At 31.9% G+C, this 14,625-nt stretch overlaps 1 protein-coding gene and 1 non-coding gene across 3 annotated transcripts; one reads left to right on the top strand and one right to left on the bottom strand.

Annotated features, from left to right (window-relative positions):
• Positions 1–753: 753 nt before the first annotated feature.
• Positions 754–6,951, top strand: LOC122725188. 2 transcript variants are annotated; one of them, XM_043962198.1, is made up of 5 exons: positions 754–874; positions 1,088–1,296; positions 5,634–5,859; positions 6,138–6,212; positions 6,529–6,951. In XM_043962198.1, exons 2-5 carry the CDS (start codon positions 1,166–1,168, stop codon positions 6,688–6,690), a joined length of 594 nt encoding a protein of 197 aa, XP_043818133.1. In that variant the 5' UTR covers positions 754–874; positions 1,088–1,165; the 3' UTR covers positions 6,691–6,951. The 2 variants fall into 2 exon arrangements, with proteins under 2 accessions (XP_043818133.1, XP_043818128.1); XM_043962193.1 differs by having other exon boundaries at positions 806–1,296.
• On the bottom strand, positions 3,881–5,371 carry LOC110613518. The gene is made up of 5 exons (XR_006352663.1): positions 5,177–5,371; positions 5,006–5,051; positions 4,774–4,857; positions 4,160–4,247; positions 3,881–3,934 (listed from the first exon to the last, which is right to left on the bottom strand). It is a non-coding gene; the product is annotated as an uncharacterized LOC110613518 (transcript).
• Positions 6,952–14,625: the final 7,674 nt, after the last annotated feature.

Raw genomic sequence — 14,625 nt, forward strand, 5'->3', positions numbered from 1 at the left:
ATTTAAATTCTATAGGCACACTCACATAAAGAATAACTTGAAAAAAAGAAAAAGAAAAAGAAAAAAAAAACACAAATCTTGCATTAAAGACCACAAGATAAGGCGCAAGGCCTCGAACAGACACAAAAGAAAAGACCTTGCTGAATAGAAGCACATCTGAAAAACCAGCAAACCTTACGTCAACGCTATTGTTGTGGAATGTCTTTCTTCGAGACCCTCCCATGAATGAACCCTCTGCAGTAAACACATTGAGACCATCTACCTAATATTTTTTTTATTAAATGCTCATCTACATTTTAACTTTAAAAATTAATATTTTATTAACTTAATATTTTATTAACTATATATATATGGCTAGTAAACTGCAAGACTAATTATGACTCTCTTAATTAGTGACGCGCATAAATGAATTAACGAGATTTAATATCCAGAAAAAAATTTCTGTCTAATATCCCAGAAAACCACAGCCAGAGATGCGGCTGCCTCAACAAAATAGCAAAAACCGAGATCATCCCTCAACCTTAGCAACGCAAACAGCATGGAGAGAACGATTTGCTAAACTGCATGGAGGGAACAAATGGAGCACTGTAACAGTCCTATATATATATATATTTTAAATTCTAAATTTTCAAGTCAAAATAAAAAATTTAAGATGTAACACTCAGATGCTTCCAAATTCCGATCGACACCTACATAAGAGGACACAAATCTTGCACGTTGGTATAATACAATACCGCTTGACAACCACTCCCTATTCCATCAAATATAAGCCTTATACTCACAGACTTGACTGGAGAATAAACCCTGCCGCATCTGAACATTGTCCGATTCAAATGAAACCTAAGCCTCTTCTACAGCCCATCATTTCTATGAGGTAAACAGCAGTGACTCCAGTATTCTTTCTGTATTTTCTTCTTATTAGTCTCCAGTCTTTTCACCAAGAGGACAATAGCTTAATTGAAAGCTACAAAATGGAAACATATTTGCCGACTTTTGCTCGTTATCATTCCTACTTTTCTAGCATGCATTGGGTACAAAATAAGCTTTCTTTTTACTTTTTTTTTTTTTTTTTTTTTTTCCATCAAAGGACAATGTATATAAAAACTCGAGCAAACAGAATGGACAAGGGTTGTGCTTCATTAGAGAAGCTTTCTCAAAAGACATTATGCTAATCTTGCTTGGCTATTGCATTCAAACCACTCAAGCAGAAGTCATATCAGATCGCCCTCCAGTCATCCTTTCAGCCTGCTCCCCACGCTCACCTGAAAATTGCATACACGTAAAGCCGTTACCCAGGTACATGCCTTCAAAATTTCCAGTCATTAATTAAATGGTAAACTTAATTCTTTACTGATAAAAAGTGCATGAAATTACCAGTGCGAACTCTTATTACATCTGAAACAGGCACCACTGCATGACCAAGGAAATGATATTAGACGTTTGATGATATATCTGAGCTATCTAATTATTCAATGACATAGCTGTCTAATAATTTTAAGATTTACGTAGATTTTGGTAGCATAACTACAAAAGATATGACTAAATTAACTATGATGCAGAAGGTATAGTCATAATTGTTTGGCCTTTGCTATTAGGAGATGTCTATACAACTTAGTCGAAAATTGCTAACTTAGCATCACATTTTACATGGCAATATTACTATTGATGGTGACTGTAAAGTAGACAAGTGCATAGAAGCCTCCATGAGGTTCATCAGAATCTTATTTTATGATGCAGCTGCATTTTCCAACCAGAGTACCTAATATTGACCGATGTTTCTATAGTCCAACTGCTCATGGTATAATGTGTCACCAATTAGCCATTTCTCATAGTTCATGGCACAATAAAAGAAACCATGGGCAAAGAAAACGTCTACTGGCACCCTCTCCTATCTAAGCTGCAACTCTAGCAGTTACTTATGACTAGAGCGAACCTATAAACAAATAGAAATATTAGATAGTTCAAGTTAATACAATTTTGCCTGCATAGGAAATGCAGAATTCCATTAAGCAACCGAGGGAGAATACAATGCAACTATGCAATCAAAGGAGGACTAAATTTAAAATAATTTGATTTAATTTTCATTATAAAAATTATACTCCTGCTGACTCATAAAGATATGCTTGCTTTCCTTTTTTATCCATCCCAAATTATAGGCCACTACCCTTTTAGATAATAATTTATTGATTAGTTTCCTTCCTCATACCTCTATTCGCTTTACGGATTCTGAGGTAGTGAGTACCAGGTGTATGTTGTATGACTCTGGGATCGATGATGGGTGACAGTTAACCGCAGTTGGCTAGGTTTTTGGGTATATGTAATAACTGAGGGAGTTCTTGTTTCAAGAAGTCTAGGTTTTTCTTATGGTTGGTGAAGGTGAACCCTTTTCCCAGTGCTCTCTACTCTTTTATTCTCTTCCCCCCCCCCCTCTGCTACAGTGTTATTTTTCCTTTTTCCTGACATCAATACAGCTAGTGACAGTGAATGTGCTTCATTCATACTAGCATTTATGGTGGGCAGTCGACTATATAATGCTAAGCCCACTTAAACAAAGGAAACAGCCATGCTTGACAGATTTCCATCCTCCCCTTACTCAGGAAGCTTTCCACATATTTTCGTATGTTGTTCTGAGAATACCACCAATAAAATGAGGTCATGTACATGGACCCTTTTAAAGTATATGGGCTTATATAAGGTTGAATACGTGGATGGGCCTGATCTGCTGGTTTATCTTAGGGGTTATCCATTTCAAAATTAAATTAGTAATGAAATAACATGGGTGGATGATATATTAGGAAAGCCAAAATAAAATTTATTGCCTTTAACCCTATTAACTATATTTTCTTAATCCATGTGACAGAACTAAACATGCCTATCTTTTTGGGACAGAGGGAGTAGAATTTAGGTTTCTAATATTTTGGAAATTTAATTAGGAATTAGTATTTCTATTGCTAAGGACTTCTATCATTATTTAGGAAAATTCAAAGATTTCCATTAGGTATAGTCTTTTCCTAGCTAGTGTTGATTTCATATTTCTACTTAGATTGATTTAGTATTTTCTTATTTTGGTATTCCCCATCCTATTTGTAGTAGAAATATTAGTATATAAATACCTATGTGATTTAGGTATTTTTCTATAGAGCTTATTATAATCAATATCAACAATTGACAAAAAATAGATAATTTGAGATTCATTTCTCTTCCATTTTCAATGTTTCTGGTTGGTTCTACATGACATCACATACACGCATGCAGAGAGAGAGAGAGAGGTTTTAAGAAAAGTTGCTGGGAGAAGTATAGCTTTTTTTTCTTTTTGGAAAGCCACAGTTTCAATCAATCATCTAAAACTGAAACCTGTTAACTGATTCCCTTGAAACCTAAGTAAATAAAAAAAATGGTTCTCTTCATATTTAAGAGTGCTGCCCATAAACAAACTGCTAAGATGAGAGCAGATAACAATTATCCAGATATTTTTCTCCAAAAAAGAATACTGTTGATGTTCACTATATATCTGAGCTTTAAGATGAGAAGTAATTAAAGGATCATGTAAACTACTCCTTAAAATAAATAAATTAATAAGAAATGAATTTTTAATCTTACCGAAAACCTTGCCATCTCCAATTTCTCCAGTCCTTGCCTCTTCAATTATCTTTTGTATCACGGCCTCAACCTAAGATAATATGAGGCATTTGATGAATATTATTTTGGCAAGAGATGTGTTTTTTTTTTCTTTTAAAAAACGTCTTTTGCATTTATGCGCGTGCATCCATACGAACAATACGATTAAAAACAAAAAGACAGCAAGTCAAACATTTGTACTGATGTTCCCACAGAAAGAGTTACCACTTGGACTGTTCCTAATATACCTGCTCTTTGCTTACCACAATCTCCATCTTAACTTTAGCAACAAACTTGTCTTCAGAAAATTCAGAGCCTACAACAACATAACAAATAATTACCAATGGAAACGTATGGTTAATCAATACATGAATCATTGAAATCATTTAAATATGACTAACAGAAAAGACACTGGTATGTCAAACATAAACAGATAGGAAAGTAATTCACGACAAATACAATAATCAGGTCATCAGATTTTCAAGGAACATCTATCCTAAAAACAATAAAGTTTTTGCAGTTCTAGTGGTTAACAGCTTACCGCCTTGCCTCTCTGCTAAACCACCTTGAGCTCCAAAGCCTCGAACATCAGAAACAGTAACTCCTCGGATACCAATTTTTAGCAAAGCCTTCATTTTTTTATAAACAGGAATAAAAATTATTATTAACATTATGCAATTTGGGTGTTTAATGAATATGACACCTTCAGAAATTCACCAAATAGAAAGCATGTGTGCATGTGTATAGGTCAAATGATGACTAAATGAAGCAATCCACTGATAACCTAGCATACATTAAGACAAAGGACCTTAACCAGCAAAAATGATCAAAGATACACTAACAGAGAAATTACCACGTCACCCCTTTGATCTATGCTCTTAAACCAGCAATTTTCAACCACATCCATAAAAACCATTAAGGATTTTTAGTAAAAACCGTTAAATACTGCTTGTGATGAATCCTCTCGTGCTGTTCAGATATGCTAGTATACTCTTTTGACAAAATTTTGCAAATAAAAGTTGCCACATTAAAGTTCTAAAATGCATAACAACTGTAGCTAAAGATCACGAATGATAAGATGGTGAAGTAACTAGCAAATCCAAAAGGTTTCCTGCATGCATAGGAAAATCCAAATACTGAATGAAATTTAAGAACCTGTCCGTTGCATTGAAAAGACGCACAAACCAGGAAAATAGTTCACTAGCTCTTACCGAGGAAACTTGAGAGACTCGCCAGGGCCTATTACCTCCCAAATCCGGCAGCAAAGTGGAAAGATGGAAACAGAATTAGAGATGATGAACTCAAAAACCTCGTCTTAAAGCAAGAGCATAAAGATCACATATAACACTGATGTATAAAAAAACGATAATTGATGAATTTACAACACCTGAGAATCGCTTCCACTTTGTAGAATTTAGCATCGGGAATGTAGTCTACGAACAATAAAAAACAAAATGCATTAAGTATTCGACATAACCAACTAACTCGTGTTATTGCTCAACCTGCATTGATATTAGAGACAAACAAAATTGCTTTTCGAGGGAAAGAAAAGCTATACCAGGAAAGCTTTGAGCTCTAACTACAGGAACGACTGGCACGGTTCTTACTTGCTTTATAGTCGGGATGAAGTGAGATAATCGAGAATCTCTAATCTTGGGACGAAAGAAGGTGGAATCAAAAGGAGGAAGTTGTTTGCTGAGATGATAGTGGTGAGGAATGAGAAAGCCTGGTGTCGCCGTGGTGGCCATTTTCAGGTGAATTTCAAAAAATGTAAAAGGAAATTTGGGTGCTTTTTGGAGTAGAGAGCAGAGAGTAGAGGAGCAGCAAGGACGAGCAGTGCCTCGTAAATAACGCTGCCTTTCTATTTGGGAATTTTTTCAAATGACGCGTGGAATCCCATTCCCACGTTTTAAACAGTTGGGCGTGACTTACTGGGCTTCTAGCCCAACCCCTTTCAACAGTAGTTTGAACTTCTTTCTTTTCTTATTATTAAAAATTTATTTACCTGTGGGCAGTGGTTGGAGATTTTGGTGGTTGCGGTGGACAGTAGGTAGGCAGCGGCGCGGTCACAAAGCCGAGGACATGGCTTCAAAAGAGGAAGCGAGTAGAAGCGAAGGCGAAGAGTACGTTTACAGGATTAGTACAGCTGAGGAGTGGGAAAGCTTGCAGAAAGATGGAGCTATTTTTGGTGGAGATCTTGACAAATCGTCCGGCTTTATCCACCTCAGCAAGCTCAACCAGGTCCCTTCTATTTCCATTCGTAGTTCTCTTCTTCTTCTTTTTGTTCTTCGTCAATTACTTCGAATTGGGTATTTCCTTCTGAGAAACTATAGTCCCCCCGTTTCGTTGTTTATGACCGCTGAATACGAGAAGTTCGATTTCTCACAATATGCAATTGGTCATTTCGTGATAGGGCTTTTATTCGAAGATGATGTTGTGCGTTAATTCTTATGCTTTCAAGTATCTTGTGAAAAGGCTGGCGCTAATAGTAATACCATTCTTTGGTATTGTCTTTGCAGGTTAAGTCAACATTGCACAACTTCTTCTTGAATACTAATTTGGAGTTGTATTTGCTTCAAATTGATGCTAAGAAGGTATATATTTTGTGATTCTAAATTCATTAGGGATTCCCCTGAAATTTAGCTTTTGAAATTGAATATTAAGTGAACTTAGACTGTTTGGGCACTTGAAAGTTTAAACCTTTCTAAAGATTAATTATGCTTGGGAATAACGATCATTAGAAAGCTCAAAAGCCCTCACAACAACTAGATTTAAATAGGAAGTTATTTAGCAATGATGCAGAAGTTACTTGATTGGCAATACACATATCTAACCAATAATGTTTAAGTTTCATAATTTCAGTTACCTGGTGAAACATGAGCTCCCTTTTAACTTGTGTATTTTTGGCAGCTTGGGGATGGATTAATATATGAAGTTGTAGATGGTAGCAATAGCTTCCCCCATTTTTATGGTCCCTCTCGAAGTTTCGTTCCTCTCCCTTTAGATGCAGTTGTCAAAGCAGAGAAGATTACTGTATCAGATGGGCAGTTCATTTGTAGTCTGTTGAATTAAACTGTTGTACTGCGATTCGACATATTTCTCGGTCTTTTTTATTGTGAATCTGTTGGACATGAGATACAGGCATTTCTTGTATCGATCATGCAATTGTAGCCTTTATTAACCTCTACTTCCTGACTGAAACAAGATTTGTTGGAGAAAGCTCCCTATCTTCAAGGAACATTTGGTCAGGAAAGAAGTAATAGATCAATAAAGCAATAATGTTCTTATGATTATGGACACATGATACCATAATTAAATTTTATCATTTATTTATTCATCGTGTATATGTACACTTGTCTGCATATAACAATTTCCCTCAAAGGATATTGGTGCCCGATTATTGGTTCACGTCTTTAAGCCATTGCTGTAGAACATCACGATGGTTATTTTCTGCGACGGCCTATTTTTGTAACTTACGGCAAGTATCTTATTGCCTTTAATACGCTGCTGCGCGATGGAGAGCTGGAATCAAAGATTAAACCAAGATACCTAGAAATGGAGCTCAGACCACCGCTGAGGCTACAGATGAGATAGTGGATTTGGCCCACCAGTCTGAAAGTCGGCAAATAAAATTATAGGTTTGATGGACTTCTCCTTCCTTCCCTTGACTTTTTAAAAATGGAAAATACGCTTGCTTGTTAAGGATCGCCGTTTTCCTCCTGCTAGACTAATAAAATGTTATCCTTTCAAAAGAAAAAAAAAAAAACATCCTGCGGAGATTGAGCTTCTGTTCTCTTTTTGTGTTTCTCAAAGGTAGAGGCTGATTAGTAGCGGCGTAAACGAATCAAACTGTTCGTGAACTATTTAAAATTCGGCTTTCGATCAGATTCGACTTGTTTTCTAAACAAGTCGAATTTGAGTTTATTTTTTAATCTCGTTTAATAAAAGAGTTGATTTCGAGTTTAACAGTATTTGATTCGTTTAGACTCTCGAACTTGACTCGTTTTAAAACTCGTCGAATTCGACTCGTTTTCTAAAAAAATCAAGTTCGAACTCACTTTTTAAACTCGTTTAATAAATGAGCCGAGCTCGAAGTTAGCAGTACTTGACTCGTTTAGCCTCGCAAGCTTGGCTCGTTTTCAAGTTTGTGAGTAAACTCACGAACAAGCTCGTGAGCAGACTCATTCGCTAACACCAATTTCACGTTGAAAGTTAAAAAGATATGAAGATTGTGATTTCTCAGCAGAATAACCTTTTTATATTTTTTTCATTAGTTTTGATTTGAAGAAATTTAATTAAATAAAAAATTTAATTTAAAATTTTTTTAATCATTTTATAATTTAAATTTTATTTTTAATTTAAATTTATTTATAATTTAAATAAATTTAAATTATATTGAGTTTATTTATAATTTAATCGAGCATAAATTTAAATATAAATGAGATCAAATTTAAAGGTTTTTAGTGAAGTTTGAATTAATTCGTTAATGTGATAAATGAGCTTATTATTAATTGAGTTCAAAATAAACTCGAATTTAATATTTATTTTATAAATTGAGTTCGAATTGAGTTCGAGTTTATAAATGAAACTCGAATAAAATTTAAATTTAAATTTTTAAATTTATTTTTTAATTGAATTTAAATTTATCAAAATTCTACTCAAATCTGCAGGCAACTGGCGTCCGGCACCTAATCAGCAATTATTACCTTCAGTCTTTAGAATTAGTTTTGCTCGCACGTAGAGTACGTATTGTTTGTTAATTTATTTTAATAATATAATTTAGTATTTACTTTTTTACACAATATTATATTAACAAATTTTGTTAGTAATAAATTCTTAATCATACTATATATTTTGCAACCACGGATCTAGAAAATTTGTCTAGAGATCCGATTTTAATAAATGTTAAATAAAAATAAAATATATAAAATAATTATATATTCAAAAAATTTATAAAAAATAATAACATATTATAATTAAATTATAATTTATTTAATTTTTTATTAATTAAAATATATTAATAACAACCTCATTTTTAATGTTTACGCATATATTTTCTTTCGATATAAATCAACAATAAATTTTCGATATAAATCAACAATAAATCTCTTATCTCTCGTTCTATTATAAAATTAATTTTTAATAATATTTATTATAAAAAAAATCTTTTAAACTCATAAAAAAATAATATGGTTAAAAGTAACAAAATAATTTAATATAATATTTATTATAATTTTTTTTAAAAATTAAATTATCTAATCCATTAGTTATAAAAATAATATTTTCATTTCATTTTTCTATATTTAAATAGTCTAATCTATTATCTATAAAAAAAATAACACTTATTTATATTTAAATATTTTTAAATTTAAATTATCTAATCTATTATCCATTAAATTTTCTTGAGATTATAGGAAGAAAACTGTTTTTATTTTCTTACCTCTTGTGTAGTAAGTTACAGAGTTTATATAATACATAATATGAACAATTAGACCTTTGATTGTGCTCTCAATTATATCCTAGAATCATGCTATGCTAAACATGGTAAGATTTGATCACTGATTGATTACAATCATGATAGAGGATCACTGATTGATTTACAATCATGGCCGAGAATTCTTTCCAACACTCCCCCTCAAGTTGGGTCATGTGGATCTAGCATACCCAACTTGCCCAAAACCTCATGGAATATTCGTCCAGCTACTGCTTTGGTTAGGATGTCCGCCCATTAATCCTCTGATCGAACAAACGGTAAAGATATTAGACCACTATCCAACTTTTCTTTGATGAAATGTCGGTCTATTTCAACATGTTTTATTCGATCATGCTGAACTGGATTTTCAGATATGCTTATTGCCGCCTTGTTGTCACAACGGAGTTCAGCTGCATCCTTTGATGGGAATCCAAGTTCAAACATCAACTTTATGATCCATAGGAGTTCTGCTAGTCCTTTTGCTATTCCCCTGAATTCTGCTTCAGCACTAGACAGTGCCACCACCTTACTTTTCCACGTTACCAAATTTCCTCCGACAAAGGTAAAGTAAGAAACAAATTTATATTTTTAAATTATTTTTTAAATTTAAATAGTCCATAAAACTTATTAATTAATAAAAATTAATCATAAAAAACTTTTATTTATAACAATTTAAAATTTATTTCTCTAAAATTTAGATAGTTTAACAAATAATTTTAATTATATAAATAGATTAGAAAATAATTAAGTGAGATAATTACTTCTTAATAAATTAAGCAATGAATGAATAATTTTTTAAAAAAAATTTAAGTATTGGATTAAAATTTTAAAAATAAAAAATAATTTTTTTTAAATTGGAAAATTAGAAAATGAGAGGGACGAAATAAAATAAATAATTAAAATTAAATAATATTAAAGGTGGATAATGACTTATTTAATAGAAAGATTAAAAAATTTAATTTTATAAAATATAAAATATTTTAATCGAATAATTTTTTAAATAAAAATTAATTAATAAATTTATTTTAAATATATAGAAACCTAATAATAAAATTTTTACTATATGTAAAACTATTTAAATACTCTAAATAATTTGTATGCTCATCGGCCCACGTAGCTCCGTACCTGATATTTTGTAACTATAAAAATAGGTTTAAAAATAATATATTTTAATATTCAGTTTTTCAGTAAATTTAGATTTATTTTTTAGATATATATTATAAAAAATATAATTATATTATAAAAAAAAAACAATAAAATTTTATATGAAACAATCAATTATTGTTCATCTCCTCTTTCATTATAATTATTATCTCCTCTTTTTTTTTTTTTTTTTTTCAACTTTTCGTGGTGTTTGAAGAATTTTAAATATGCCATTTCTTGAAAAGATCAATTAGATCCTTCATCAAACCAATTAGCCTCAACCAATTATATAAATATACATAATCTATTAGTTAAGTTGATCAAGTTGATAGCTAATAAAATAAAAAACTAATGATGGCAGCTAGCAAAAGCCTTAAATAGAGCGACCACAATACCTGTAAAGAAACGAGGACGATCAATCTTTAACATATAAAATTACAAACCCACTCTGCACTCGACGCCACATTCGCCAACTATAAAAAATAATACTACATAGTTTAACGTTAACCTAGCTACATTTTCTAATCACTTTATATTTAACTAGGGTTTCATTGCCAACCTGTTACGACATCTGCAAAATTACCTAGTATAGTTTCTGGGTTTATTACAATCAAGATTGTTACAGTCGATGAAAGAAAGGAAAACAAGGAGGGAGGGTTCATCTAGTGCATGCATCAAAATAATGACAAGAAGATAAAGGAAATGCACTAGGGCATAATAAGTTAAATCTGTGAAATGGGGATGCTGTTGAAAGAAACTAATGTAAAGCTGTTTCAGTAATCAAAGGGCCTACCATTAAGTCAATGAGTGATTGAAAATGATAGATCTATTAGCTTTTTGGACATGTGGTTTTGTCTTTGCCTCACAATTTTCAATTATGAACAAGAATAAAGTCGTGTGCTAGACAAAATCATTCCAATGAAACTCTCAAGTATGTTTACTTTTTTTTTTTTTTTTAAATATAAATAAAAATAAAAAATCCTTAGCCTGTTTATGGATGTAGACTTTCATGGTTCTTCTTCTCCTTTGTATACTTTCTGATCCAGACGTGGGGCTTAGTGGGTTATTTTTTTTTTTTTTTTTAAATTTATTATTTTCATCAATCATTCATACTATGGAAAGAGTTTCAGAAAAGGATAAAAAATACAACCTCAAAAATTAAGCATGAAAAGAAAAAGGTTAAATGGTATTAATTTTTACAAGTATTGAGGAAGGAAGGGTCCAAAGTTAACATACACTATATAGTTTTCTTGTGAAAAAAGCAAAGGATAAGTATAATATTATTCCAAATCAATAGCGCTTTTTCCATTGGGGAGGTCTCTTGTCATGGAGTTGCAAACACATGATTTCCACCCCAATACTACTCAATAATTCTACGACAAGAAGAGTATGTCTTTTAACCAATGAATCGTTTTTCATCAGCACTATGCTCCTGCATCTCCAGAGCCCATCAATCCGTCAACTTAATTGGCTAATCAGACCAATTTGATTATATCAAGAAGGTTGATGCCTTGAAAATGAGAAGTTCCATACGCTTTTCTTATATTATTTTGCTTTGTCTTTTTTTTTAAAAAAAAAAAAAAAAAAGATTAATGCTAATGCGTGCGCATACAATAAGAAAGGAAGAAAGAATATAGTATATATTGTAAAAGAGAACATCAAAAGCGCAGTGTATGACAGATAGAAATTAAACTAGCTAGCCTTGCCCATTCGCTAAGATAATTTTTTATCGCCGCATCTGCTGACTTTCTTAATACCAACAAAATTATTAATTAATTTAGTTTTGGGTCACCATCCCTTCTTCTTAGGTTCCTAACTAAACATTGACATTGTCAATTTAGCCCATTTTTATAGAGTATATTTACCATCCAACATCCGTGAAACTTTTGTTTTTTTTTATATAGTATTACATTGATTGTCAATTCTATTCTCAGGCCATAAACTCTAATTAACTTCTTAGGTTTCGTGGGAATTAATGAATTTGAGAGAAGAACATAGAAGGGTTTGTATATAAGATAGATTTTGATGAGAAAGTGATGCTCTTAATTTGCTAAGCTCTTTTAATTAAAGTTAGTAATATAATAAGGTTAATGGATTTCCTTTATTTGTGTGAAGTCTCACTTTAGGATGTTCACTACTTTTATAAATGTTTTGTTTTGTTTTGCAGCCATATATTGTGCTTTAGATGATAATTACATAGGAGAATTTTATGAGGGCAATATGATTCCAATTTTCTTTACCAGAAGGAAAATGATTGGTTCAGATAAATTTTATTTAAATCCTATTATAAATTAATAATAAAATTTTATATTATGTGCTAATTTAAAATTTAAATAATTATTGTTAAATTGGGTATTAAGCGTAGTGTGTTTGCAATGCTGACATTTTGGGGAGAGAATCTGGACCGTTGGTTTGCTGTTGTGAGCTCTCACACCAGTAGACCCATTTGGTCACTGACAGAAACAAAAGAGTATCCGTTAAAGAATCATCTTCCTGAATCCAAACTCCATTATTGATTTTAAATAGCTGAGTCAATTCTAAACTCAATTAAATTTTATTATAAATTATTATCTCAACACGCCATCAGAAATCCGATTACTGCTATATAAACAAAAATGAAATCTGTTCAATTTTCATTTTTAATTAATAATTTAAAATTTTATTTTTAAATTCGAATATCCTCTGTGATCCCTGATCTATCCCGATCCCGTGCAATAAGATGAGGGACAGAGGGCGAGCAAGGCGGCGCGTGTAGTCATTCTCTTGGGTAGCTTTAAGAGATGGGTTATTATGATTACCAGATAGGATTTGTGAGCCCCACTTTGGGTAACCGATGGAAGGTCTTCTTCCCCCCTTTGACTATGATAACGCCATTATTATGCAATTCCCATTAATATAAAAGTTCTTAACTTTCGTGTCGTTTCTAAACCCTCACCATTCACAAAAGCACTATAATTATTTAGATTTGATCCAGTACATCATATGCACACACATGGGCACTTGATGCTGCCCCAACTGTATATAGTGTAATATACGGGACGGGAGTAGTAGTAGAGTGGACTTTATTTTTCTAATATTTTGTTTGGTGGGAAAGAAAACAAAAGAAAACAAAGAAATAAAAGAAAGAAAGAAGGCAATGCATTGAATATAAATTTAGGTAATACATTAAGAATTAGGTTGATGGGCAAAATGATGACCTGATGAGTTGTTTAGGTCACAAAGCACATGCCCAAGAATTGAATAATGCAACTTGTTTGATTTTTTTTTTTTTTTAGGATATTTTTTAGAGTAGTGGCACATGAAAAATGGTGTAGACCCGAATAGTTGGAAAAATTTCTATATATGAAATTGTAAGAGATTATTGTATGACTCAATATATGGTATTTGGATATGTGGCAGAGAAAAAGTCAACTTGCTTAAAAGGCTTATACAATCAATTGGACAGTTCATGAGATCATCTATTTTTATTTAATTTCTTCGTACATTTTAACATCCAATACAGCAGAGGGTGGCAAAGCCTGTGCTGTTGGCTGCCAGGTTGCTTTCGATTTTCAACTGTGGAGTTTAGCTTTCTTTTCTACGCATGGCCACGGCTAATTCCTATTTACCAAGAAGTTTTAATTATAAGCATATTTTTGCACATTTCTCAATTTTTAAATAATAAAATTAATATCTCAATTTTTTCAAGTTTGGTTAACATTTCTCAAAATTAAAATTTTCTACAATTAATCTAAAATAAAAATATTCAAATAATTAATCAATTTTAAATAAGAAATATCATGAATTAATATGATTTTAAAGTCCATTGGCATATTCTTTTTTCTCGTCTCCTCATGCATTTAAATTTAGACACGATTTTGCTATTTAGCCACCACTCCTCTCCCGATACTGTTGTGGCTATCGTAAGCACTCTTTATCACTTCACCTCTTATATTTGGACAAAATTTCAATTGTAATTGAATGCAATTTCGTATTTGTTTTTTAAAAGTCAAAATTGATAATTATTATTTTTTTATTTGCTGTGTAAAATCTCAAATTGGTTCTGTGGATTTGCTAAATAACCTTTTTATTAGCATTAATTTCCAAAATGTATTTATATTGATTTTTTATTTTTATTTTTGTATTTTTAGATCATAAATGGGGTTTTAGCTCTATAAAAAGAAGAAATTATACATGAACCAGCCTTAGAATTCAGGGACAATGACGTGGCGAAATCAGAGGGAGGATGTATACGAGGTGAAAAGGTGAACGAGGCAGAGGATTATTCCCAAGTAAAACGACGTTGAATTGCGGTCTCTTCACTGTTGGACCGCATAGCTGTGTCTGCACCAGAAGAAGCTTTTATTACTATATATTTGGAGCCTTCCACCTTAGCAAGCGCCATCACATTG

Source organism: Manihot esculenta, chromosome 1, assembly GCF_001659605.2.
Source record: "Manihot esculenta cultivar AM560-2 chromosome 1, M.esculenta_v8, whole genome shotgun sequence".
NCBI classification, from domain to species: Eukaryota; Viridiplantae; Streptophyta; class Magnoliopsida; order Malpighiales; family Euphorbiaceae; genus Manihot; species Manihot esculenta.